The sequence below is a fragment of the Abrus precatorius genome, unplaced genomic scaffold (genome assembly GCF_003935025.1).
Source record: "Abrus precatorius isolate BTA unplaced genomic scaffold, Abrus_2018 Scaffold11, whole genome shotgun sequence".
In the NCBI taxonomy this organism is placed as follows: Eukaryota; Viridiplantae; Streptophyta; class Magnoliopsida; order Fabales; family Fabaceae; genus Abrus; species Abrus precatorius.
In genome coordinates, this window is record NW_020874303.1 from 1666741 (window position 1) to 1692817 (window position 26077).

Here is a 26077-nt window from a genome sequence, read left to right on the forward strand (position 1 = left end):
TGTAAATATCTTAGGATTCTTTTAATTGTTCCAAAATAAATTTGGCTTGGACCTTGCATGAAGCATACATTATGTCTGGTCGTGTAGCTGTGAGATATAGTAAGTTTTCAATCAAACTTCTGTAACGTGATGCATCAGCTTCTGGTGCTCCATCATTTTTCTTTAATTTCTCATTTGTCACCAATGAAGTGTTAACCGTCTTACATCCATTCATCTTAAATTTCTTGAGTAGTGCTTCAACATATTTCTTCTGTGAGATAAATATTTCTTCTTTCTTTTGTTTTACCTTTATTCTAAGGAAGTAGTTCATCAAGCCAAGGTAGGTTATTTCGAAGGCCTTCATCATATCTTCTTTGAACTTAACTATCATCTCTACATTGTTTTCTGTGTAGATAAGATCATTTACATACAAGGAGATAATGAGTATGTCATACTGACCTTGGATCTTGGTGTATAAAGCTGCCTCGCTTTTGCTCCTCCTGAATCTATGGTCTGTAAAGTATTGATCGATTTTGTCGTACCATGCTTGTAGAGCTTGCTTCAATCCATATAGAACCTTTTTTAGTCTTAGTACTTTGCCTTCATTACATTTGCTAACGAAGCCTTATGGTTGCTCCACATAAATCTCTTATTGAAGAATGTCATTGAAAAAGACAGATTTTACATCGAGTTGGTAAATATTTCATCCTTTTTGTGCGGTAAGAGCAATTAGAGTTCTTATAGTGTCTAGGCAAGCAACTGGAACAAATGTCTCATTGTAATCAACTCCAAATTGTTGTGAGTATCCTTTTGCTACCAGTCTTGTCTTGTACTTTTGTATGGTGCCATCGGGATTAAGCTTAGTTTATAGATCCATTTTACCCCCAATGATATTTTTATCTGTGGGGCAATCTACTAGCTCCCACTTATTATTTTTTTAATTATTTTTATCTCTTCTACCATTGTCTTTACCCATACTTCTTGTTTTGACGCTGTTTCAAAGCTCTCAGGTTCAGTTATGACCAAGTTACAAGTTTCGTATATATACACTAAAGATCTAACTCGTCTTGGAGTAAACTCTGGTAAGGAATTTTGTTGTTGTGGAGGTGAAAAACTCTCACCCGAGACTTCTTCAATTTCTTGAGATTGCTGCATTGGTATGAAAACATTTTTCTGAACCTTTTCATCTTTCCAATTCTAAGCAACATTTTCTTCAACTTCAATATCTCGACTAATAGTAAGTTTCTTGGTTTGCAAGTTGTAGACTCGATATCCTTTTGACTGTGTACTATACCCCAAGAACATACCTCGTACAGTTTTGTCTTCTAGTTTGTGTCTCTTCTCTTCTTGAATGTATATGTAGCAAATTGATCCAAAAAATCTTAGATGTTTTGCTAATAGTTTTTGCCCACTCCAAGCTTCAATTGGAGTTTTATCTTAGACAACCTTAGTTGGACATTTGTTAAGTATATAGACAGTAGTATAAACTACTTCAGCCCAGAAGGTATTTGACAATTCTTTCTCTTTTAGCATGGATCTAGCCATCTCTATTACCGTGTAATTTTTCCTCTCAGCTACTCCATTTTGTTGCAGAGTATATGCGACGGTAAGTTGTCGCTGAATGTCTTTATCCTCACAGAATTTATCAAACTCTTGAGAGGTATACTCTTTGCCATGATCACTTCTTAATACTTTTATTTGTTTATTACTTTGCTTCTCGACAAGAGCCTTAAACTTCTTGAATATTCCAAAGACTTCTAACTTTGCTTTGATGAAATAGACCCAAGTCATTCTAGAAAAATCATCGACGAAAAGGATAAAATACATGTTTTTATGAAGTGATGGTGTCTGCATTTGTTCGCAAATATCTATATGAACAATCTTCAATAAGTCTTTTGCTCTCCAAGCTTTCCCAACAGAAAATGACAGTCAATGTTGCTTGCCAAGGAGACATCTTGCACAAGCTTCATTATTTTCTTCAAGACATGGAAGATCCTTCATCATATTCTTTTGATGTAGCAGTGTTAAGGCATGAGTGTTGAAGTGCCCAAATCTTCAATGCCAAAGTTATGAAGTATCAACTTCTGTTTTCATGACAATGTTAGCGCCTCATTGAAAGCTTGTTGGAAACTTCGATTTCTTTTCTTCATCTTTACTTGGCCAATCTCTTGCTTTTTGCTGTCATATATCTTACACACTACTAGAAAAGCGCCATTTACAGACAGATTTGTAATTATTATTTTTTTTGTAATTTCTGCAAAATCCGTCTATAAATCCATCTGTATTACAGACGGATAAAAATTCATCTGTAATATTCATCTGTAGTTTGCCCGCCATTTGGCGCGAAAAAATATAGACAAGAATTACAGATGGATTTTTTTGTCTGTAATTTGAAAATGGGAGGAAAATTTGAAGCGGAAGTTATAGACGAATTTTTTTGTCTGTAAATATGACACTGTTTAACCGACTTTTCATGTGGCTATTTACAGACAGATTTTTCTATCTGTAAATAGAATTGACGAATTTACAGACAAAAAAATCTGTCTGTAAATGGACCTTTAAAACGCACTGTTTCATTAAACATTTACAGACAGATTTTTTTGTCTGTAATGTCTAAAACCCATAAAACTGCGCCTCTCCTTCGCCTTCCTCATTTTTCATAAATCTCTCTTTCTCTCTCGCCTCTCTCTGTCTCTCTCTCTCTAGGAGCTTAGTTGTTTGGCTTTTGTGATATTGTGTTCCTGGTATGATACTCTAACTTTGAATCAGTTTAGTTTTTTATTTTTGATGTATTTTAGAGACTTAAATTTTTTAAGATAGAATTGTAGGATTGGAGATTGTATGACTAGGGAGAAGGGCGTAGAGGTCCTTCTCTAAACTTAATTATTGTGTGCTATGGGATTGTTTGTGTTTGTGAAGTTTGTAGAATATGCATGTTGTGGAGTTACAAGGAGATGTGCTCTAGAACGGTTTAGGATTGTAATATGTATGTTTTTTATGCATTAATTAATAGATTGTTATATAATATATAGATTATGTGTAAGAAAAATTTAAATTTTTGTATTAAGTACGTGTAAACAAATGTAAAGAAATATTAATATATTAGGAAAGATTCTGCCGAAAAAATTTGTTATATTAAGTTTAAACAAATATAGAAAAATATTCATATATTAGGAGAAATTCTATCAAAATTTACATTAGAATTTTATTTTATTAAGTGTAAACAAATATAAGAAAATATTCATATATTAGGCGGAGATTCTGCCAAAATTTACATTAGAAATTTGTGTAATATAAAATAAAAGGTTGATATAATATTGTGTATTTGTGTATTTAATCTTTAAACATGTATTATATTATTTTTTTAGATGTTTACTTCTTCATTTGTAATCAAAATTTTAATTTTACATTTTATAAATAATTTTTAATTTTTAAATATATAATTTTATAGTTTTTATTATGTTTATAAATTTGTGATAATTAAGAACAACGAGGAATAATTATGTTTATAAAAAAATAAATCAATTTTTTTTTTTAAATTTCATAAATGAATTACAAGCGGATTTTTTCATCTGTAATTTACTGACAAATTTTTCTGTCTGTAAATTATAGACAGATTTTAAAATCTGTCTGTATTTATTTACCGACGCGCATATTATAGACGGACTGGAGCTGTCTGTAAATCTGTCTGTAATGCTAAAATTTGTCTGTAATAATGAAAAAATTTGTCTGTAAATTCATCTATATTTTCAAGTTTTCTTGTAATGTACATATGTCCCCTTTGAAGTAGAGAAAATAACCTTTCTCCATCATTTGGCCAATACTCGAGATTTTTCTTGAGGTTGGGGACTAGTAAGACATCAGTAATAAATTTTGTACCCTTTTTTGTCTCTACCATAACAGTGCCTTTGCTTTTTGACTCAGCGATAGTACAGTTCCCCATTCGAATTTTCACTTTGATGGATTCGTTGATATCCTTAAAGATGTTTATATCTTTGGTCATGTGATTGCTGCAGCCGCTATCTAATACCAATTTCCACTCGTTTCAGTGTTGGAATTGGGTAGCATATAAAAGATGTGGTTCTCGATCATACTCTTCAACGAAATTTGCTTGATACTTATTTTTGTTGCAACAATACTTTGTCACGTGTTCAAATTTCTTGCAGTGTCGACATTGTGATTTTCCACGATACCGACATTCTTTTTTAGCATGATTTGTCCTCTTATAGATGTCGAGTAGAGGATATTTATCTTGACTGTTTCTAGAGAAATTTTTAGAATTCTCTTTGTTTCTAGAAGTTTCTCCATTATTCTTTCTTCTTTCATTCCCTTTATTCTAAGACTGTAATTTGATGTTTGATTGAAAAACATTTTTTATTGAGTCCTCATCATGTCTTTTCAACCTTTGCTCATATGCTTCAAGGGACCCTGCCAACTTTGTCACTGATAAAGTAGATAGGTCCTTTATTTGCTCAATAATGGTGACAATTGCATCATATTTACGGGAAACTATGATTAGTAATTTCTCAACAACTTTTTTGTCAAGAATATTTTTCCTGTAAACTCTCATTTAGTTAACCATTTTTTTTATTTTAGAATAGTAATCCTTGACGGTCTCAGACTCTTTCATTTTTAATAATTTAAACTCTCGCCGTAGAGTTAGGAGTTTTATAGCGTGTACCTTTTTGCTTCCTTTAAACTCCTCCTGCAGCATACTCCATGCTTCTCTGGCTGTTGTAACACCTATTATTCTTGAAAATATTTTGTCAGTCATAGCTTGTTGTAGAGTAAACAAGGCCTTCAAATCCTTTTGTTTATTCTCCTTCAATTCTTTTCTTTGAGTTGTAGTAAGGGATAATATGTATATGGGAGTAGTGAATCCTTCTTCCACAACATCCCACAAATCTTGAAAAGTGAAATATGTCTTCATTTTTGTGCTCCAAAAATCATAATTTTCACTATTGAAAATGAGGACGTGAAGAAATGATGGTTGAGTAGTGCTAGCCATAGGTTAGAAAATTTTTGGAAGTGATTTATTTTAATTTCAGAATAGTATGGTAATATTTCTACGCCCAGTAGATGACCAAACATAGCTCTGATACCACTGATAGTTTTTAGTGTAGGTGAGATGAGTAAAATAGTTGAAATGTTAGTAGGAATAGTTGAAAATGGTAGTTGAAGAAGTTTTAATAAGAGACTCAAGAGATGGAGAATTGATAGTTTGATTACTTTTTATTGGCTTTTACAATGAGGTAACATGCCTATTTATAGGCATCATTCACTATTAGGTTTGAGTGGTTCAATATACTAGAATTATCTAGAATCTTGAAGATTTACAATATTCTAGAACTACCTCTAAAAGTGTCTTGAAATTAAAAGATCCAAATGGTTTTTCTTAGATTGTTTCTAGTATTTTTCTAGACTATTATAGAAATTTGTATCAATTTCTAATACTACAATATGCTAACCATTAATTTAGAATCGATTCATAAGGGTAATTTTTTTTCATTTTACTTCTTATAGAAAGCATATTTTCTTTTTCATGTAAGATAGTAAAATTTTCTTTTGGAGGACATGTTGCTTCTTGCCCTGTCATTGCATCCATAGCTAGCAAATCTTCCATTGCATTCAGACTTACTTCACTTCTTTTAATTCATCCATTGTTGCTTTGTCTCTATTTCACATAAAACAACAACCTTGATCAATAGAATAAAAATAATCAAGTAGTAAACACAAACCATGAAATAATTATTCACTATAGGATATGAATCCCCTGTAGTTGGAAAAGTAAATAGCAAGGGGTGCAGTTTCATCTTTCACCATTCATTTTTCCTTAATCATATTCCTTTGTCAATATTTTACAACAACTAAGTCTTATACGTGAGGTTGACTATTCCCTATCAATATTTTATTTGAGTAAAAATATATATTAAAACAGTTGAGATTCATATAGTAGAAAAAGTATAAGATCTTGTTCCATTCATTGTAACATTTCCAATCCTACAAAGAATTACCTACAGCTTACTAGTAGGCTAACAATAACCACATCAATTTTCTTTAGATTTTGTCTCTTCCATCTTGTTTAACAATTTTGAAGTTTTGACATTGGTATCTGCTGCACGGATAGGCATATTCGCCTAATACAAGCTATAATTAATATTAAATATGGGCTAAATATGAAAACCAAAGAGGAAAAAGCAAAAGATATCTCAAGAAATGCTAATTAGATGTTGATGTCTAATATCTAAGTACATTTGGTTAAAATATAAAGAATTTTCACAAAATTTTTCATGTTTCTGCCACATTTTAAGAGCCTAATTAGATCATTAAATGGACTGAAAATGCCTAGAAGGACAAAATGCAAAAGCTCCACCTATTAGGATAAGCATAACTTCAGTAGCCTTTAAAACAAATTACTTCCGCTATAATGCACTTTCTTTATTATTCTTATACTAGTAAGCAGTATTAACAGATAACTATGGGTTGGTCAATAGCAAATTGGTTAGCATTGATAAAATAAAATTCTAATCTTGTTTACCCTAAACAGCAAGCAAGTCAATAGGAGCAGGTCAAAAACCATCTGATAGGAGCCAAAACACAAATTCTATAGTAAAGGAATTATATACAAATATTAACATTGCAGAAAATAGAAGATGAAGAATTTCAATAGAGTTACAGACATGTCTCCAAGAGCAAAGTTGTTAGGACACCCCCTAAATAAGGAAGGTTTATGTTAAGAGGAGTAGGATTGTTGAGAATAAAATTCCATTGTAACTGTCATAACAGTTGTAGCCAATGGAATGTAGATAGTTATGGCAAGAAATCAGTGGTATAAATAAAAGCAAGGGAAACCAGAATAGGCATATGGTGACATCATTGTGTTTTTGGAGAGACTGACCTATCATATAGCCAAACCTATATACTATTAGGTAGTCTCCTCTACTCTGCCACATTAATATTGAGTTAGCGATTTCTTTGTAATTAATACTACAGATTCTATGAGATATTGCTACTAGTTCTTACAAAAGCTCTTAACAGAGAGATACTCTCCCTCCCTCTATGGCCACAACCATTCTCTCAAAGCTTCCTAATATGCCCCCTATATGATACATGCATAATATAACTTATAAAAAGAAAATGTATGAATGTGTGTCATAGATTACTATACACTTGTGTATTTATAATTAAAAAAATGAGTACAAATAATCAATCAAATCCTGTAATTACAATAACAAATATTCTCTAATTACAATAATATGCTTTCTAATACTTTCTTTTGAGTTGGAGTTTATATGTCATATAAGTTAACTTTGTTACAAATGTAGGCAACATTACACAAAAACCTTTAAGACTTTGTTTCAAAGTTTGGTAGGAGAGAAAAAGAAAGGGAAAAGAAGGGTTTGAGAATAAGAAAAGAGAAGAAAAGGAAGGAAGGAGGTTAACATAAAAACTCTTCAATATAAAGAAAATTAAAAACTTAAATTTATGGAAGTTTTAGAAGGCTTATAAAAACTCTCCCTCTCATGTTTAAAAACTTATTAACAATGATTACCATTAAATAAACATTTTTATTTCTCCTTTTTCTCTATTAAAATTAACTTTCAAACAAAGCTTTAGGGATTTAGTGAACATGTCAAATAACTAATCATCAAAATGAACAAAACTAGTTATAATTTCTCCTAAAAACATCTTCTCTCTCATACAAACTAACAATCTATCTTTGTGTTTAATCAGCTCATTGAAGAACAAATTTGATGCAATGTTAAGTACATCTCAATTATGACAAATAAATTTTGCTTCTTGTAAGCTTACATGTGCCTAATGCCATAACATTTAGCTTTCACACTAAATCTAGCAACTATGTTCTGAATTTTACCCTTCTATGAAACAAGTTTCCTCCTATCAAAACTCGTATATCCAAAAGTAGTTCTTTTGTTTGACGGTGATTGTATCCAATCAGCATCAAAGTAACAAATGATTTTGGCATTGCCTATATCTTCATATAACAACCCTGCATGCTTTTTAAATACATTGAAAACTACTTGTCATAACATTCCAATGGCTATTACGGTTGTATTAACTTTTTTACTACATTTGATATTGCTCAAGCTCCTTTTTAACTTCTAGACACTTAGGGTAAGATTGAGCATTACCTTTTTTTTCTAATTAGATGTTGATTGACTTTAATAATTTGCACACTCATAACTTTTTCCATACAATGTTATTTGTGTCACACTTTGTCAATGAACATAATTCCATCTTGGATTAGAATGATTAAAAGCTTGTTTTTCAGCTATGTTAAGGAAAGTTGTTGCTCTTAACCAAGCAAACATATGCCAGCAGTGTTAGGAAAAAAATGTTAGTAAGACAAAGAATGAAAGCTGAAATTGAAAACAAAAAATTAAAAGGAAATCTGAGAAGAAAATTTCATAGGAGAAAGATAATTGAACCAAAATCTGAGAGAAAAACAAAGCTTTTAAAAATAGAAAACTTTTTTTAAAAATGCAAACAAACATACCCCACTAAACTCTGTAGCTCTCATGGCTCTTATGCAGCGGTGTACTGATATAGTGCACTATTGATAATTATGTCTACCACCAATCTACATCCGTTTTAGCTAAATGCCATGCATAACATTATGTGTAGAGAAAGAACTATTAGGGTGTGTTTGGACATAAATTCTAAATTACCAGATTATATTTTAACTTTTTTAACTATCATTTCATAATTCTTCTAAATTCACATTTTGATCATCCTTCATTATTAATGTAAAATTCATAATTGCATTACAGGTAGAAACATAATATTGAATAATGGGCTAGGTAAAGAAATTAACAATGTGGTGAATGTTTTGTGATGGGTGAACTATGTTTTGCTGCTCCTCTTAAGTAATTGGTTGAAATCCGTTTTGTGGAATGATCTTAGGCATTGCAAAAAGAAACTTAGTGGATCAAATACCATTGGAACTTCACATTTCAGCAAGAGAAAAGAGAGTTTCCTTCTCATACTCAAGACATGCTTTCAGAAGCTATCATGACTTGTCTAATCAATTGGGATATTCACCATAAAAAGGGTTAACTCATTTGAAAAATAAGAAATAGAAAATTAATTAAATATTAAAAACTAATTGAATGTAAAAATACAAATTATATTTATACTTCTTTTTAAAAATATAAATAAATAAATTTGTTCAATATGTCATTCCTTCGACAAGTGTCATATTGTATATAATTTGACTTACTTAATATTGGATTTAACTCATCTCAAAGAGAAGATATGTTTAAAGTGAGAACTTATCGATTATTGAATTTAATTTAAATATTTTATAAATATAACTAACTTTAATTTAAAATAAATAAGATTTCACTTCCTTACTTTGTATATTTTAACTTAAGGAAAAGTTAAATATTCAAAAATAATGGTCAGACAAGCTGTTCCAATAAATTAAACATTTTTAATATATCTCTTTATGGTTATATTTGCAAATAAATTCTAACATACGTAGGATAGAACATTAAAATCATAAATTGAAATATTTAATAATTAGTAATTTTTACGTGTTTTGTAAATAAAGACAGAAAATAATTATTACTATTAGTTTTATAGTAAACGTAGTTAATAACACGGTTGATTTTAAATAATATTTTAAGTATATTTAATAGTGTTGGTATTAAATATGTAAAATAATTATATTATTAATTTTAAATAATATTCTAAAAACATTAATTTTTAGGACCGAAATCAACTAATATAAAACTGTATGTCGTCAGGTAACAATTATTTTTCATAAAAGAATTCTTGAATTTAAACCCTACCGACAGTCCTTAATTATAGTAATACGCAAATACCATTATAAATTCTTGCAACAGCACGTGATTATTTTAGAATTGACATTTCTAGATTTCATTCTTTTAATATCTTTTAATTAATTATTAGTTAATCTCCACTTAAAAGAGAGAAGCACTTATATTTGCCATATTCCCTTGTCAAAAATTAGATACTTCAAAATAATGTTGACTATAATTATTCTTTATTGGCCAGAAAAAAAAGTTATTGGGTAATTAAGCATAACTTTGAAAACAATTAATAGTCGATAATTTGGAGATAGTCTTGTAAAATAGATCAAAACCCTTTAAAAAAAATCTTATAGAAAAGACTGAAAAGAATGTAACATAATATGAAGCGCACACTATTAAATGACTCTTTGTTTTAAAATTTTTAAATTATTAAATATGATTAAATTATATATAAATTAATTTAACTATAAGTTTATATTAAAATATTTATATTTATTTTTATTAAAAAAATACAAGATTTGACTTTTCATTCCAAAACAAAAATAGCTACGTTGTTTCGCGTGGGTAAACATTAACTTGTTGGCAAAAAATCATGTTAGTTTCGAAACATTATGTATCATTTTGGAACATGTATCACTTTGATGGTTGGCTTCTTCACCTCCATTTTTAGGATGAAGTATTAAACTTCAGGTTGTAGTTGTTATCCCTCACCTACATTATTTATACAACAGAATTAACCATTATTTAGCTAGTGGCATCCATCTATGGTTTTGAATAGTGGATCACAATAGTAACAACTGAGAACATAACTATCTTGCATGTCTATTACTTTGTTCTGGTTTCATTTTAGATTTTATTTTATTTTTTCAATCCTCCCATGGTACATGTTTTTTTACTTTAAAATATCTTGTGTATGATTAACTGTAAAGAATTAGTTACTATAGGAGTATAAAAAATTTACTCCTATTATATGGTATAAATTAACTTCATATTAGATGTAGACTATAATTTTGCCCGGGCCAGCAAAATAAAATTGATTTAGGTGTTATATAAAACGTATACTAATTTTATAAAATATCTTATTTGCAATTATATTTTTCATAAAAATGAAATTAATTACTTTATTTACTTTGTAGTTAGAATAAAAAAACCTTTTTGGTAACCTTATTTTTCAATGATTAAATCCTTTTCTCGAGTTTCTAATCAAGAGATTGATTCTTTTTGTGGGTGTATTGTTGACACCAAGTTGTTGACACCAAGGTTTTCTTCCCACAATTATATGAAAATATCACAAGCAATTAAAAATCAAAATAGCTGTAGCGAAGAATGAGCAAATGTATATGACAGGAACTATGCAACACAAATTAAACAAAATGAGAAATATAATTCTAAGCTTCGAGTTTGTAAATACTAATTAGTGAGATAATAAATCAAATAAAAAGTAGCTAGCAATTCTGTGATAATGAATAGAAATAAAACGAAATCGATCAATTTTAGGCTAGAAACCAAATAAAATGCTCATTATTTAAAAAGAAGCCTTCTACATCTGTTTTTCTCATCATAAAATTGCTAGATTGAATATTAAACCTTACACTTCAAACCAAAAGATTGAAACTTCCAAAAATGGTAGATGTGATATTGGATTCATGTGAAATTTATGAATAACCCTTTGTCTCATTTATGCAATATGCCCTGCTAAGGTAAGAATCTTGACATGCTGCTTCTGCCTCAGCTCATGAGGCACTGGCCCAAAAACTCTGGTCCCAATAGGCTGGCCTTGCTTGTCAACAAGCACCACAGCATTGTCATCAAACTTGACCTCACTGCCATCACAACGCCCCTTCTGCATTGCTGCACGCACGACAACCCCATATACAACCTTTCCTTTCTTCACTTTTCCATTAGGATGTGCTTCCTTCACCGATGCTACTATCGTGTCACCTAATCTTGCCCCTTTCTTACCTTTCAATGCCTGTATGCACATCACCTTTTTAGCCCCCGAGTTATCCACAACCTTGAGAACAGTCCTCATCTGGATGAAGGTGCGTTGCTGCTGTGAAAAGCCAAAAGATTGTTTTACCAGAGTGAAAGAATGGATTTGTGACTCATTTAAAAGCATGTATATCTTTGCAGTACAAAGAAAATTTATAGTTGTTCACTGCAAACATTGACAAATATACAGTTAATGAAATAATCGAAATTCATACACTGACCTGAGAAAAGAAACTGCTACATGTCATCTCATGTGATGTGGTAAATAAACCAAGGGAACTGTTGCTTATTCCACCAAACAGAGAACGGCCCACTATTTTGATTTTTCAACACATGAAACAAAAAGAAGTAGCCAGTTGAACATGAGAACATCATCTTTATCAACATAAAAAATATTCACATCATGGTTTAGTTATAAGGCTTGATTGTTGTATGGTTTAATTATAAAAGAGAATGATGTGTAGGGCAGTCGCAGTGGCATAAGAGCAGGCTCAATAAATATCTCAATTGAATAATGCAGCTAATACATTACATGGAAATTTTGGTTGGCTAAAAGATGAAGTTGTTGGACAAAAATATTATTGCAAGCATGACATTTTTCCAGCGCTCAGTAATTTTAAGAATGGATAACATCTTTCTATGATGAACTACATAACAGAATGATCAGAAATTCTCCCAGAGTAATAAATGATATTACAGGTGAAAGGAAAAAGAAAATACATCGGCTCTAAAGAACAATAAATCCTCAGTATGTCAGACATATAAAACATCCTTAAAATGAACCATGTAGTTAATATACACAGAAGTAAAAAGAACAAGCACAAATAAGGTGAGGATGAAGATTTTGGCTAAACATACTGGAATTATGTTATGGCCAAACACATGACACACTAGCAAGAAGAGTGCAAATACAAAGCAGCTTATTGTCTTTCAACTCCTAAAAGCTTGTTTCATTTTCAGTTAGTCTAAGGAGGTTCAGCAGAGGCAATTATGTGATCTTAAAGTAACAGATATCAGTGCTTTATAAATCTTTATCTATACTTTCACTAATGTAAACAATATACCATGCATTTGTGAACAAGTCAATACTACATTACTAGAAACAAATTGATGAGCTGATATACCAGGAGCACAGTTCAATAATGTACTTATACAAAAGTTGCAAGCAAGAAGCTGAGCTTGCCTTATGAGTTTCATCATCATGGTTCATAAGTAGAATGTCAGAAACCAGTAAATAAAAATGGAAGAAACTGAATTAAGAAAAAAGAAGAATGTATAACAGACATGAATTCTGCATTACCCACAGAGCTAGGCTCCTATTCCACTACTCACAGAAAAGTTAAGAAACTGACTCCTCCCACTTGACTGATCCATCTATAAAAAGAAAATACATAACTGTCTACTATGTGTATTTCCCATTCTTCCCCTCCTGCTCAAGCCCCTTTTTTAATCTTTTGACTATATGTCTATCTCAACCAAGGGCCATGACCGAGTTGGACTGGCTTCACTAACTCTTGGAGCCTTATATTGCCTCCCTCTTCAACATAGGCCTTGTCCTCAAGGCTAATACTTGGAAACTCATCTGCAACAATGAATGCCTCTTCTCAAGTAGCTTCTTCAACAGGTTTTCCTTGCTACTTAATCAACCAATAAGGAACAATAGCCCCCTTTTTCTTCTTTTGTTGGACTGCTAAAATCTGCTCTGCAAGCAACTGCTCAGCTATTGCCACTGCAAAACCAGAATGTAAGTCAGCAGCTTCATGGTAATTTCCAAATGCCTTTTTGAGTTGGGAAATATGAAAAACGGGATGAAATTTAGACCCTACAGGAAGTTTCAGCAGATATGCTAGTGTCCCTAATTTCTTCTGAACTTGGCATGGTCCATAGAACCTTGCTGCCATCTTAGTGTTTATTCTTTGCACCACTATGTGGCCTATGTGTCCTTGAGCTCTTTGTAAATGACACCTCAGCTGTCAAATTGCTTCATCCCTATCACAAAGCTCCTGTTTCACAGACTGCACTTTAGCATTGTTGGGCATGAAAAGGAGTTAATCCTGTAGTGACATGAAAAGTGGTATTATACCACCACTTTGCCCAATGCAACCAATTATTTCAGTCCATCCATCAGTTTCAGGATGATAAGAACTCATTGAGTTTGGTACCCTGTAATTTGAAGAGTTGGGTCCAGAAATGACTGAGAAAAAAGGGATTTCTCTCACTAACAATTGACTTAGGAGCACCATGTAACTTAACAATTTCCTTAGTAAACAAATCTGCAACTGTGTTAGGTGTAAATGGATGCTAGAGTGGAAGAAAATGAGCATATTTAGAAAGTCTTTCCAAGACAGTATCATACCCATTTGATTTTGAAACTGCACAAAAAAAAAAAATCAATACCAATGTCTTCAAAAACTTGCTCAGGGATATCTAAAGGCTGCAACAACCCAGCTGGAGATTGTCTAGTATTTTTTGCCTCAGACAAACATCACATTCACATACAAAATCTTGCACTCTTCTCTTCATGCCACACCAATAAAGATTTTCGAACAACCTTCTATAGAAGTCATATTAATATATTATCCCGAATGTCTGTGTGCAGGCATACAATGAAATTCTTGGAGTAGAATTGGAATACAATTAGAATTAGCAACAATAACTTATGTCATAATAAATAGAATACCATGCTGTAAAGAGCAACCAGGTCTGGAAGAAGTGTCCTGCTGAAAATCTGAAATAATTCCTTTCCTTGTAGGTAAGAATCATGTTGAATTTCTTCCTTCAACCTTACTCGAATCTAACCATTCTTGTGTAGAAACCAAAACTTGTAACTCCACTTCTTCATTGCATCTGGACAAAGCATTAACAGCTTTATTTTGACAGTCAGGCTTGTAGATGACATCAAGTCATATCCCAATAATGTAGCGAGCCAACAGTGCTGATCAGGGGTTGAAATTCTTTGCTCCAACAATTGCATTAAACTCCTTTGATCTGAGAACACTTTAAAATGCCTCCCCAAAAGATAAGGCCTCCAATGTTGAATTGATAATGCTAATGCCACAAGTTCTTTGCGGAAGGCAGATTTTGCCAAATTCCCTCCTGAAAGAGCCTTATTAACGTAGGCCAAAGGTTGTCCTTCTTGCATCAAAACAGCCCCCAAGACCCTACCAGTTGCATCACATTCAATCACAAATTTTTTGGTAAAATCTGATAACCTTAGAAATGGCTCTCCGTAATAATTTTCTTTAGTGTATCAAAAGCTTCTTGGGTTTGTTTCCCCAAATAAAATCCTCCCTTTTTTGTTAATCTATTAAGAATTTTGCAATTTTGCTATAATCCTTAATGAAATTTCAGTAATAACCCCGTTAACACAAGAAAAACTATCACCCTTTTTACTGTTTTTGGAATTGGCCATTCCAAAACTCCTCTCACATTTTCAGTATCCATAGCCACTCCTTTTCCCAAAATTACATGGCCTAAATACTCACTGATTTCTTGCCAAAATGACATTTGATTTGATTAGCCACCATCCTATGTCTCTTCAAACAATCCAGCACATACTCTAAGTGCTGCATATGAGATTTCCAATCTCTGCTATACCAAAATATCATCAATATGAGTTGAGTACAAGCCATTCCACGCAACTCCCAACATTTTCTGTTATGTATTATGGGTTGTACTATACAAACCACACAATAAGTTTGTTCTTTCAAATATGAAAGGCCTTACTCAGTTCAGTTTGAATTCAATAGTCAATTAAAAAACTGCTTATACAGGTAATTGTACCAGTACAACCAAATTAATTCTTGCAACATAGACTTGTAGCCTGTTTGGTTCTACATAATTTAGTTTGAATGCACATATTTTAATGCTATGCACAGTAGCTTTTGCACTGTAGATGCACATTAATAACATATTCACTGTGTATCCAAGCAGACACTCAGCCAAACTAGTGTTATTCATATCAACAATAAGAAACATTTGGGGCACTACAACCATGGAGCTCACTCGAAACATCAAAATTGTAAACAAAATTTTCCCTTATAACATGCCAAATGAATCCTACAATCCACATATAATTTCAAGGTAAAGAGAAACAGTAGACTAAACATTCCCAAAATAAAATAAAATCTGATGCATGAAATTTCAGCTAAGTCCAAACATCAATTTGATAAATAAGTGGCAAAAAAAATTGATCAAGGTAGTATCAAGTAGTTACACAAATATGAGATAACAATGTAGACAACATTCAAGATCCTGGAACATTTCAACATAATATAATTGTAACAAAATCAGCTTAAAAGTTCCATCGAACTAGAAGCATTAATTAATGCATCATTACGTTTTAGAAACAGATTTCAATCTAAACAAAAAAAATCAGAAAAAATAAACACAACTTGGTTTGTGAAAATAACATACCATGAGAACATCTGGAAGCAAAGGTTGCAGCCATCTTCAAAAATTGAAGTCTTTTTATTCTGTAGAAAAATAAAGACATGAAATTTATAGTGAAAGATGTAAAAGAAAATATACCTAGAAACAAAAAGTGCTTCAGAATATGCTACAAAAGAACTGAAAATGAGAATTTGCTCAATTCGCACTGCCACGTATATATCTATATACTGTGTGTGGGTGTAGGGATGTTCATGGGTCAAAGCAACCTGACTAACCCGATCAACCCAATGAATAATGAGTGGGTCGGTTCGAGTAAACGAGTCTATTTGGGTAAAAAAACTGCAACCCAACCAAATATGGGTTGGGTCACGATAAAATGGTGAAAAAACCCAACCCATGGACTCAATAGCTGTGTTAATTATAAACAAATATTCTTTTAGGAGGGAAAAGTGAAACAAAAACCCGATTTCTTTTAGTATAAATATATTATTTTTCTATGCTCCTAGGTATAGTGGCCGTAGTTGTGCTAGATCAAAAATATTCATTTTTGACCTCAAAGCAGTATTGTTTGGGAGGGGGCGGGGGGTTTAAAAACTTCCCACGATGCAAAATCATTTTTGTTTTTTCCTTGACTTTTGTTGTTATTTACCATTACGTTTTGCTTAAAACCATTACTTTTTGTTGTTATTCTTTCTTGGTTTCCCTATTCCAACCCCACCTTACCTAAGTGTCACTAGGCATCATTAGCTCTGAATCACAATATATTTTTCTCATATACTGCTTGATGAAAATGAGAATTGAACAGAGTTTTCTTCAAGGGTCTTACTGGGAATGCCATAGAATAATATTCCACCCCACCTAGGTGATTTGATCAGTAAAGCACATTTCTAAAAGCATCATGTTCACTTTAATTTCATAGACACACAAATGTGTATTCGTGAAGCTTAAAATAACAGAGCATACAGCAGAGCATATCATACACAAGATGCAGAGGACTAATTATACAACTATTTACTCAGAAACAAAAATGATATCACATCAAAATGAAAGGCCAACGGAAGTTGGTTACCTAGAAATGAAAAGTGAACCTCACACTGTTCTCACTTGTCAGGAAACTTGAACTAGTTCAAAACCTGATTTGTGCATATCACAAAAAAAAAAAAAAAAAAAAAAAAAACCTGTATCACCTTAGAAGATTCAGCAAAACAGTGTGTAGAATGTATCAGCAATTAGTAAATGAGCAACCAATAACAAAAACACGTTAAGAAATGAGGAAACCTATATCTATACCTGAATGAAGACAAGTGACTAGGTAAGAGACGAAAGATGAACAAATAGTAATGCAATGCTGGTGTACGAAGAAGCAAACACCAAAGGGTGCAGAGAAGCAGCGACAGTAGGGTTATTTGGGTAGTTGGATTTGGGAATTAGGGTTCTTGTGTGTGAAGCGTGAAGGCAAGGAATGAGATTGAGAGAAAGAGAGAGAGACTGGCGCTGAGTGAAGAGTTTTTTTTTTTTTTTTGGGTCAACCAAATTACAATGTCAAAAGGCCAAAATAGCAAAGCCCAAAAGCACAGAGGATTAAAGCTTCTTGATGAGGAAAAAAAAGAAAAAGGATTAACCCTTCTTCAGATGAGAAATGAATCACTGTGTAAGCATCTAAGCAATTGACTCAATACTAGCCATTGCTAAGAGCTGATAAGCATAATTGCAGCCACCTTCTTTATCTTCTCAACTTTCCCTTTTCCTGTGTGCTGGTTCAGATAATTTTTCAAAATTTATAATTCAATTCCTAAAAAATTTAAATTTTTTGTTCAAGTACTCTTAATATTTTTGTTTTTTATGTTTATTGCTATAATTAACATTTATTTTTATGATTTAAAATGACAAATCTTGATAATTTCCAAGGTTTTGGAGCAATAGTAATTTGTTTATTTTTATAATCCAAATTTTATTCATTGTAATTATACTAATTCATGCAACGTATGGTTTCGAAAAGACTACTAATTTATTGAATAGTTGAAATTACATATTTGTTATTACATTAAAAAATAATATATAATATATTAGTTTAATTTTTATTATTTACATATACACTACACTAAAAAATTACAATTTCTTAAAAAATATAATACAAATTTGTGATTGTTAAATGAAATATTAACATTCACATTGTTTAAGAATATACATTATCATTCCAAGTTAGTAATATTTCTCGATAAACAATATCAATAATATGATTCAGTGATATGTCATCATGATTTTCTAATAAAATTCATAATTTTTTATTTCAAGTAACTCTCAACAATGTTATCATATAATTGATCATGTCTCAAAATTGAAATTGGAAGATACAATTTAACTATAGACAAAGATGTCCTTAAAACTTGTTAATTATTATTACAAATGACACAAGTTAAAAAAATTTGTCTTTATTGAAATTTAATAAACAATGTTAGAAATGATGAAATAATTGTCATTCTCAATATTAAAAAAAATGTTTTCAACATGGCTTTCTGTGAGTACTTGACATTTAATCAAATAATTTTTTAATTTTTTTACTTGTAATTTAGTTCCATTATTACACGCCATTTTACTGGTATGTATTCTTCACTAACATAACTAAAACACCAACTTTTAAAATGAGCTCACTTAATTAATTCATTAAAAATCTCAAGGTTGAAAAAGTTCCAACTTAAAACCTGATTTACTTTCATATGTATAAAGTAATTTGAATATATACGGAGAAAGATAAGTATATATTTATAAATCAATATTTTATTTGTTAATAAAATATTATATTAAATAAAATCAAGTAAACGAGAGAGTCTCTTATTTAGTATTACTTTTTTAGGTTATTTTTTAAGTTAAACTGAAACTTTTTCATATTATAATTTTAAAAATTACATTTTATTTTCTACGTATTTAAAATTACTTTTTTTAAGTTACTAGTAAGGTAATCTTGTCTTTAAAGTTATAATTTTTTGAAAGATATATTATTATAAAAAAATTTAAAATATTTTTAATTTATTTAACTTTTTATAATTATTATTAATAATTCTTCTTATACTTGATTTACATCTTTTATTATTAATATCAAATTCTTAATAATTGTAAAATTCTACATCTAAATAAAACCTCAAACTCAAATATAAAATACACCAAAAAAAATCATCATTTTCGTTAAAAAGAAAAGAAAAAAAAAGAGGGTATTCTTTGTCTAACACCACCTCTTTCTAAACACCTATCCCTTGATCAATAACTTAGTATAAGATCCCAATCTATGTTATCTATTTGATCCTCTATGTGTTGGGTCCATATATGTTGTTCCCAACCTCTAACTTGTTTCAAGTGTAGCTCCCTCATCGATTATGTTTGTTTAATTCTCCAATTTCAACTTTTTAGTTTTCAAATGGTTTAAGTTGACTCAACATGGAATATTATGTTAGAATATTAACATCTACTATTAATGTTGTAAGTAAAATAGAGTAGAGTGTTATTTACCCTAATAACTAAAAATTGTATTACTCTAAACATAATTTATAATTTATGTTATATTTTCATTTTACTATCATTTATTCAAAATGTATACTATTAACTCGTTATTATAATTAAAAATTATTTAAAGTTATTGTAATTAAAATTTTATAATTATCACCACGGTCAACTTAGGTGACAATACCACCTATTATTATTATTATTATTATTATTATTATTATATTTTTTAAATTCATAAATAAACAAATTTATTTAGTATAAAGAAAATTTTCAATCATCATAAAGAATAAAACAATATTAAGAAATATTAATATTTTTAAAAATAATATTTAAATCAAACATAATATCGAAAAATTCTAAAGAATTTAAAAGATATTGTATACCAAATGCTACTTAAGTTCATCCAAATTTTGTCGTTAGTAACACTTATTCAAACATTTTTTTTTAATTATCATGGGTAGCACAAGTTTAGTGTCGTCAATTCGATTTATTACCCTAATAGCTCAGTAATAAACTAAAGTAGATTAAGTTAAAATATTTCACTAACTAAAACGAAAAATGTTAAAAATTTTCAGAATAATTCAGTTTTAAAAAATAATAGTCCAAGCTTAACCTTTTGCAAGTAACATGTTTATGTATGCAGTCATCTTATCATACTTTTTTTAATATATATATATATATATATAATATGTATTAAAGATAAAATATTACATTAACGATAATTCTTTTAAATTTATTAAAAATTAAAATATCAAATATCTATTCAACAAATTTAAAACAAAAAAAAATATTATTAAAGCACTTCATTCAAAAAAATACTTCAAATAATGCCAAATATTTAAAATAAATATATTAACTAATCTCATTTAATTAAAACTTTCTATTTTTAACTGCAATAACTTTTCTCTCATCACTGTGATTCTTATTATCATAATTTATAATTTAGAATCAAATATTGATTAAACTAATAAATTTTATATAATTAATAATTAAATTTTAAAAACAAAATTTTAATTTAAAATAAATAGTATTTAAAAATATATTTATTTACAAAAAAAGTAATACAAGCTATGAGACTGCATAAATTCCACAAAACGAGAAGATTTAAAAATATCTAAATTTATTCAATATTCAATTATATTACCCAAACCCTATTTTTTTCATATATTTTAGACTAAATTATTCAATAAAACTATCTTTTAGGAAACTATCTAACATAGCATTTTTTAGAGACATAAAAAAAGAAAATGATAAATATAATTTAATAGAAAGAAAAAATATTAAATAACTATAATAATTTTAGTTCTAAATCAAATTAATATAAAAATTATCTCTAAAATTTTGTCCATGACTTTCAATCTTTTTACCGTGACAGCAAGTAAGTAAAGCTCATGATCTACCAAATGCGTTTTTGAATTGAAAAGAGGACAAAATCAATTAATTGATCTGACGTTACAACTTACAATAATACAAATATAGATAAAGGTTGATAAGACACTATGCAAGGATATATATTAATGATAAAATAAAAATGAGATGAAAATTATAAGTTTAAAATATATTTTTTTTCGCTCGATGTAATTAAAATAAAAACCAAACTCGATCATTAATCAATAAAAGTTGTTTCACCTTTAAAATTTTGATAATTTTTTATTTTATTTTTTTAAATATACAATTTTAGTCTCAATTTTTTTATATTTAGTCTCATTATTTTTAATTATTCATATATCTAATTTTTAAAATTTTTAAATTAAATTCTTCATCTCAAAAATCTATCCAATAATTAATAAAAATATACAAAATAGTATATGAATTATTTAAATAAAAATACTAAATAAAATGCATAACATATTAAAAAAAATTATTTGTTTTGAATTTCGAACTTTTAGTTTTTTAAATGAGACTAAAATTATACAAAAAATTATTAAATTTAATTCTTTAATTTAACTTGAGATTATCATAAACTTAAACCATATATTCTAAATTAATTTTATTGATTTATGTTATTTGGGAGAGATTTTTTGAAATAAAAATATTTTAATAATAAAATAAATATAAAATAATTTCATTAATTTCCGTAGGGACATGGAAATTAATGAAAAAGCTGTTTTCTGAAGGCTCCTGACTCGTGGTTTGGTTGAATCGTTCAAAGAAAGCAAAAAAGATTAGATGATGACAATTGACAAAGAAAGAATAAAAGATGGTTCTGGATTCTCTATTTGGCGCAACATCATCACGCACTCCAAATTTGTTTACACCAATTAAGTGAAAAATATTAATTTTGGTTAAATTAAAAAATTAAAATTAAAATCGTATAAAAACGTAATTTTTCTTAAATAACAAAACATCACTTAAAATAAAGTGAAGTAAAAAGTAAAAAATTTATCTTTTTTCTCTTTAAATTATGACATATTGATTATATTTAAGTATAATTTATAAAAAACACTTACAACTTACTCTTCATGATTAATTTTGTGTTTTTTTTTTGTTAATTTAAATTTTAAATATCTCAATGTATAATTTAAAAAATCATATAATTTATTTAATATACTAAACTTTAATCCAATCATAATGAAACAAAAACATTAAATTTGAATATTAACATTATAATTAATAAAAAATAAATAATAAATTCATGTTAAGTACATTTTGTTAAGTAAAAATTATTTTTTATACTTAAGTGGATTTAAACTCTAAAGTTATGTTCAAGCTAAAATTGTTAAAAATTTAAATTTCAAGATAATTTACTAAAGAAATCTTTTTCTTTGGTGTTTTACACATTATTGACAATTTTTTAACTTTTTTACTGATTTTGTATATATAACTCAAGATAAATTTTAGTATTTTTTTAAAGATTAAATAGAGATTTTATGAACTTAAAATTAAGTAGTATTTTACTCGGTTTCTTTTGATTGGAAGAGAAATTGAACAAAATATCATTATAGAAAAAAATTATAAAATATGAAAGGAGTTTTTTAATGAAAAAAAAAATTAAATAAGCTAATTTTAGTAGCTTATCATCCTCATTCTCCTTTTTTATTCTAAATCTCATATTACATAGGCCGAAAATATTAGCACCCACCGTCTCGCCTCATATGGCAAAACGTTCACATACAAGATTCCAAAAGAGAGAGTGGCAATTGAATGATGGAGAGAGTTGAGTAGAAATCTGAAGTTGGAATGATCAATAATTCGCAAATCCAAGGTAAGTACAAGGTTCCTGTAGTCACAGGTTAGTGGTACATTCTTACTTCTATTTTCATAACATGTATGAATTCGCGTTTAAATAACTATAAATTTATGTTATATAATCATCTTACTTGTAGTTTTTATGTTTAAAAGTCAAAAACTTTCAAGCCTTGGACACACAGTCATCATCGATTCCTTTGTTTCTGAGGCAAAATAGCGCAACCTTTTTCATTCTTGAAATTTCACTTCTGGGCATGAGTTCTTTACTTTCACAAATGACTTGGTTTTTCTAGAGATAATTGGTGTTTTCTGTGAGTGTTTTCGCGTTGTAATTTCCCAGTTTAATTGAGCTGGAGCCCAAAGAGATATGATTATTTTGCTGGTTCAGTGTTATAATCCGATATGTACGACATTCAAAGGATGTTACTTATTCATTTGTTTCTTTTTTGTGCATGGTGATAAACTCTTTTTTTTGTGTTTTGTTTATGGCTCTAAGAGACTTATTTTTTACAATTTAAGAAAATTTCTGGTCAAATTTCAATACAGTCGGAGAACTATTTTGCTGGGCAGCTAAGATGTATCGTTAATATTGGTCTTGATTTGTGCAAACCGAGACGGGATGATGATTATCATATATTTCTGGTAAGGATTCAACTAAGTTATCCTATACAATAAATAATCTTATCCTAAGTGAATTAACGAAGTTAAGATATTGGATTAAAAATTGTATCAATTTTTTATAAACAAAATTTCATGATGATGTTATTTACCATATGGGGTAATTTAGGCAAACTCAATTGGTAAATTTTGTTCCATTATGACTCAACAGGTTTGAATTGCAAACATGGTATTTTTCCCAATTCTATGTTGATGTGAGTGAGAATCTTGAGGTTCAATGTAAAGGGTTTATTATTCATTTGTTTATTTATCTTTGTTGCCATGCTTGAACTTGTGTGTATTGATACTAGGTACGATATTAAATTGTGCTGATAGAGCAAAGCTGTGAAATGGTGACCATCAAGGCATCTTACAGGGTGATTCCAAATGAGCCAACTCCCAATGGTCCTTTGTGGCTTTCTGAAAGTGACCAAATGGTGCGTTGGACTCATGCTGCTACACTCTACATTTACAAGGCAAACCACAAAGATGATGCCATTGAGAGAATGAGAGACTCTCTTAGCATGATTTTGGTGCATTACTATCCAATAGCTGGTCGATTAAGGTGGATACAAGGTGGTCGATTGGAGTTGGATTGTAATGCAAAAGGGGTGGTGTTGATGGAATCTGAATCCACAAAAAGAATGGCTGAATATGGAGACTTTTCACCCAAAGAACCCATCGAGGACCTTATTCCTACATTTGATTATACTCAACCAATAGAAGAGATTCCCTTGCTGGTTGTACAAGTCACAAGGCTCTATGATAAAGGTGTTGCTATTGGAGTTGCTCTTTCACATTCTCTGGCTGATGGGTTTGCTAATGTTTGTTTCATCAACACATGGGCCAAGTTGGTTCGTGGAGATACATTAGACATGGATGAAATGTTTCCAACTTTAGATAGATCAATAATGCTCAAATCCTCATACCCTTCATTTGCACCACGTTTTGATCATCCAGAGATGTACCCTCTTCCCCTCATGCTAGGAAAATCTGATTGCATGGAAGAGAAAAATAAGAGCCTCACGGTTGCAACATTGAAACTCACATCACAACAAGTGGAGAAACTGAAGAAGATGGCCAATGATCAAACTCAGAGAAAAGGGTCTAGACCTTATAGTAAATATGAAGCTATTGTTGCATATATATGGAGATGTGCATGTAAGGCTCGTCAACTTGATGACACTCAACCAACTCAAGTTCGGTTTCTTGTTGATATTCGCAACAAATTAAATCCACCTCTCCCTCAAAACTATTTTGGCAATGCTGTGGCAAGAACAGTGTCACCAATGTGCAATGTTGGAGAACTTATATCAAGCCCTTTGAGCTATGCTAGCCAGAAAATAAGGGAATCAATTGAAATACTAACAAATGAGTACATAAGGTCGCAGCAAGATTTTATTAGGGGGCAGGAACACTTGGATTGGATAAGGGCTTCTTATATACGTCCTAAAGAAGATAGGAATGCCCCATTTGATGGGAATCCTAATCTTGGGGTTGTGAGTTGGATGAGCATGCCATGGCAAAAAGCAGATTTTGGATGGGGGAAACCTATGCATTTCGGCCCTGGACACATGTGGCCTAGTGACATTGGAGTCATTATTGGAGGCCCAAATGGGGATGGTTCTATCATCATATCTATGCATTTTCAAGTAGCACATATGCAACTTTTCACCAAGTTCTTTTGGCAGGATATGTTAGATTCTAGCCTTTGATGATAAATATTTTATCATCAAAGCATTTAAAGTAAATATGGCGTAAAAAAGCATTTAAAGTAAATCTTATGCTGGCTCTCATTTACGTTAGCCCTTCAAAAGATGAATAAAAAATAGAGATTAAAGATGGAAAATAGTGAATGATTTATAAGATGATAATCCAGTAAAAAGGATCCATCTCACTTTTAGATGCAAACCTATGAAGTAGTTTTCAAATTGCTAGTAAAATCATCCAACACGACATTGAGCATCCATGTCTATAACACCACTTCCCAAAAAGCCATCCAGGTTATTATTTTCTATGTGAAGAATTCGAGCATGCAAATACTTACCCCATTCCAAATCAGAAATCTTGGCACCTGCATTGAGTTCACCAAACACGTCATGCAATTGACTCTAAAATCATAGTTAAGTTGTTTGATAGGTAGTTATGACTTAATTTTTTAAAGCTTAAATCTAACTAAACTTATTTAAATAATAGCATTAATTTATTCTTTTTAAAATATTTAATTAATTAAATATATTAGGTTTAAGTTTGTAAAGAAGTCTATTTAAGACTCATAAAATTTATAATAATATATTAAATAATTTTATATAAAAATTATAATATATTAAAGAAATTCTATTTTTTTTGTTAAAATTGGAGTGTTTTTGCTACATATTTTCTGAGAAGAAAAATGTTTGTTATTAGAGTCTTTTGTGTTACCGTTGCTTGATCTGTTTTACACACAAGATGTTGATTGTGTTTGTGTCAAATATGTTGTATGAAAGTAATAAATAAGAATATATAATTTTATTACAAATATTTAAAATGTTAAACTATTTTTTATGTCTTATTTAGTTATAAGCCTTGTAGTT

General features: G+C 29.9%; 2 protein-coding genes across 3 annotated transcripts; one reads left to right on the forward strand and one right to left on the reverse strand.

The window, feature by feature from the left end:
• Nucleotides 1-11273: 11273 nt before the first annotated feature.
• On the reverse strand, nucleotides 11274-17687 carry LOC113855122 (50S ribosomal protein HLP, mitochondrial). 2 transcript variants are annotated; one of them, XM_027486611.1, is made up of 5 exons: nucleotides 17451-17687; nucleotides 17230-17293; nucleotides 16185-16243; nucleotides 11990-12081; nucleotides 11274-11829 (listed from the first exon to the last, which is right to left on the reverse strand). In XM_027486611.1, the coding sequence occupies exons 3-5, from the start codon at nucleotides 16216-16218 to the stop codon at nucleotides 11455-11457; spliced, it is 501 nt and encodes a 166-aa protein (XP_027342412.1). In that variant the 5' UTR covers nucleotides 16219-16243; nucleotides 17230-17293; nucleotides 17451-17687; the 3' UTR covers nucleotides 11274-11454. The 2 variants fall into 2 exon arrangements, with proteins under 2 accessions (XP_027342412.1, XP_027342413.1); XM_027486612.1 differs by lacking the exon at nucleotides 17230-17293 and having other exon boundaries at nucleotides 11318-11829; nucleotides 17451-17494.
• Nucleotides 17688-22766: 5079 nt separating this feature from the next.
• Nucleotides 22767-25219, forward strand: LOC113855460 (spermidine hydroxycinnamoyl transferase-like). The gene is made up of 2 exons (XM_027487103.1): nucleotides 22767-22890; nucleotides 23841-25219. Exons 1-2 carry the CDS (start codon nucleotides 22839-22841, stop codon nucleotides 25217-25219), a joined length of 1431 nt encoding a protein of 476 aa, XP_027342904.1. The 5' UTR covers nucleotides 22767-22838.
• Nucleotides 25220-26077: the final 858 nt, after the last annotated feature.

Coding starts and splice junctions, on each gene's coding strand:
- LOC113855460 (XM_027487103.1), top strand. CDS start 22,839: ATGATCAATAATTCGCAAATCCAAGGTAAGTACAAGGTTCCTGTAGTC. Junction 22,891..23,840: donor CAAGGTTCCTGTAGTCACAG/GTTAGTGGTACA, acceptor TTGTGCTGATAG/AGCAAAGCTGTGAAATGGTG.
- LOC113855122 (XM_027486611.1), bottom strand. CDS start 16,218: ATGGCTGCAACCTTTGCTTCCAGATGTTCTCATG. Junction 12,082..16,184: donor TGCTTCCAGATGTTCTCATG/GTATGTTATTTT, acceptor AAATCAAAATAG/TGGGCCGTTCTCTGTTTGGT. Junction 11,830..11,989: donor GTAGCAGTTTCTTTTCTCAG/GTCAGTGTATGA, acceptor GGCTTTTCACAG/CAGCAACGCACCTTCATCCA.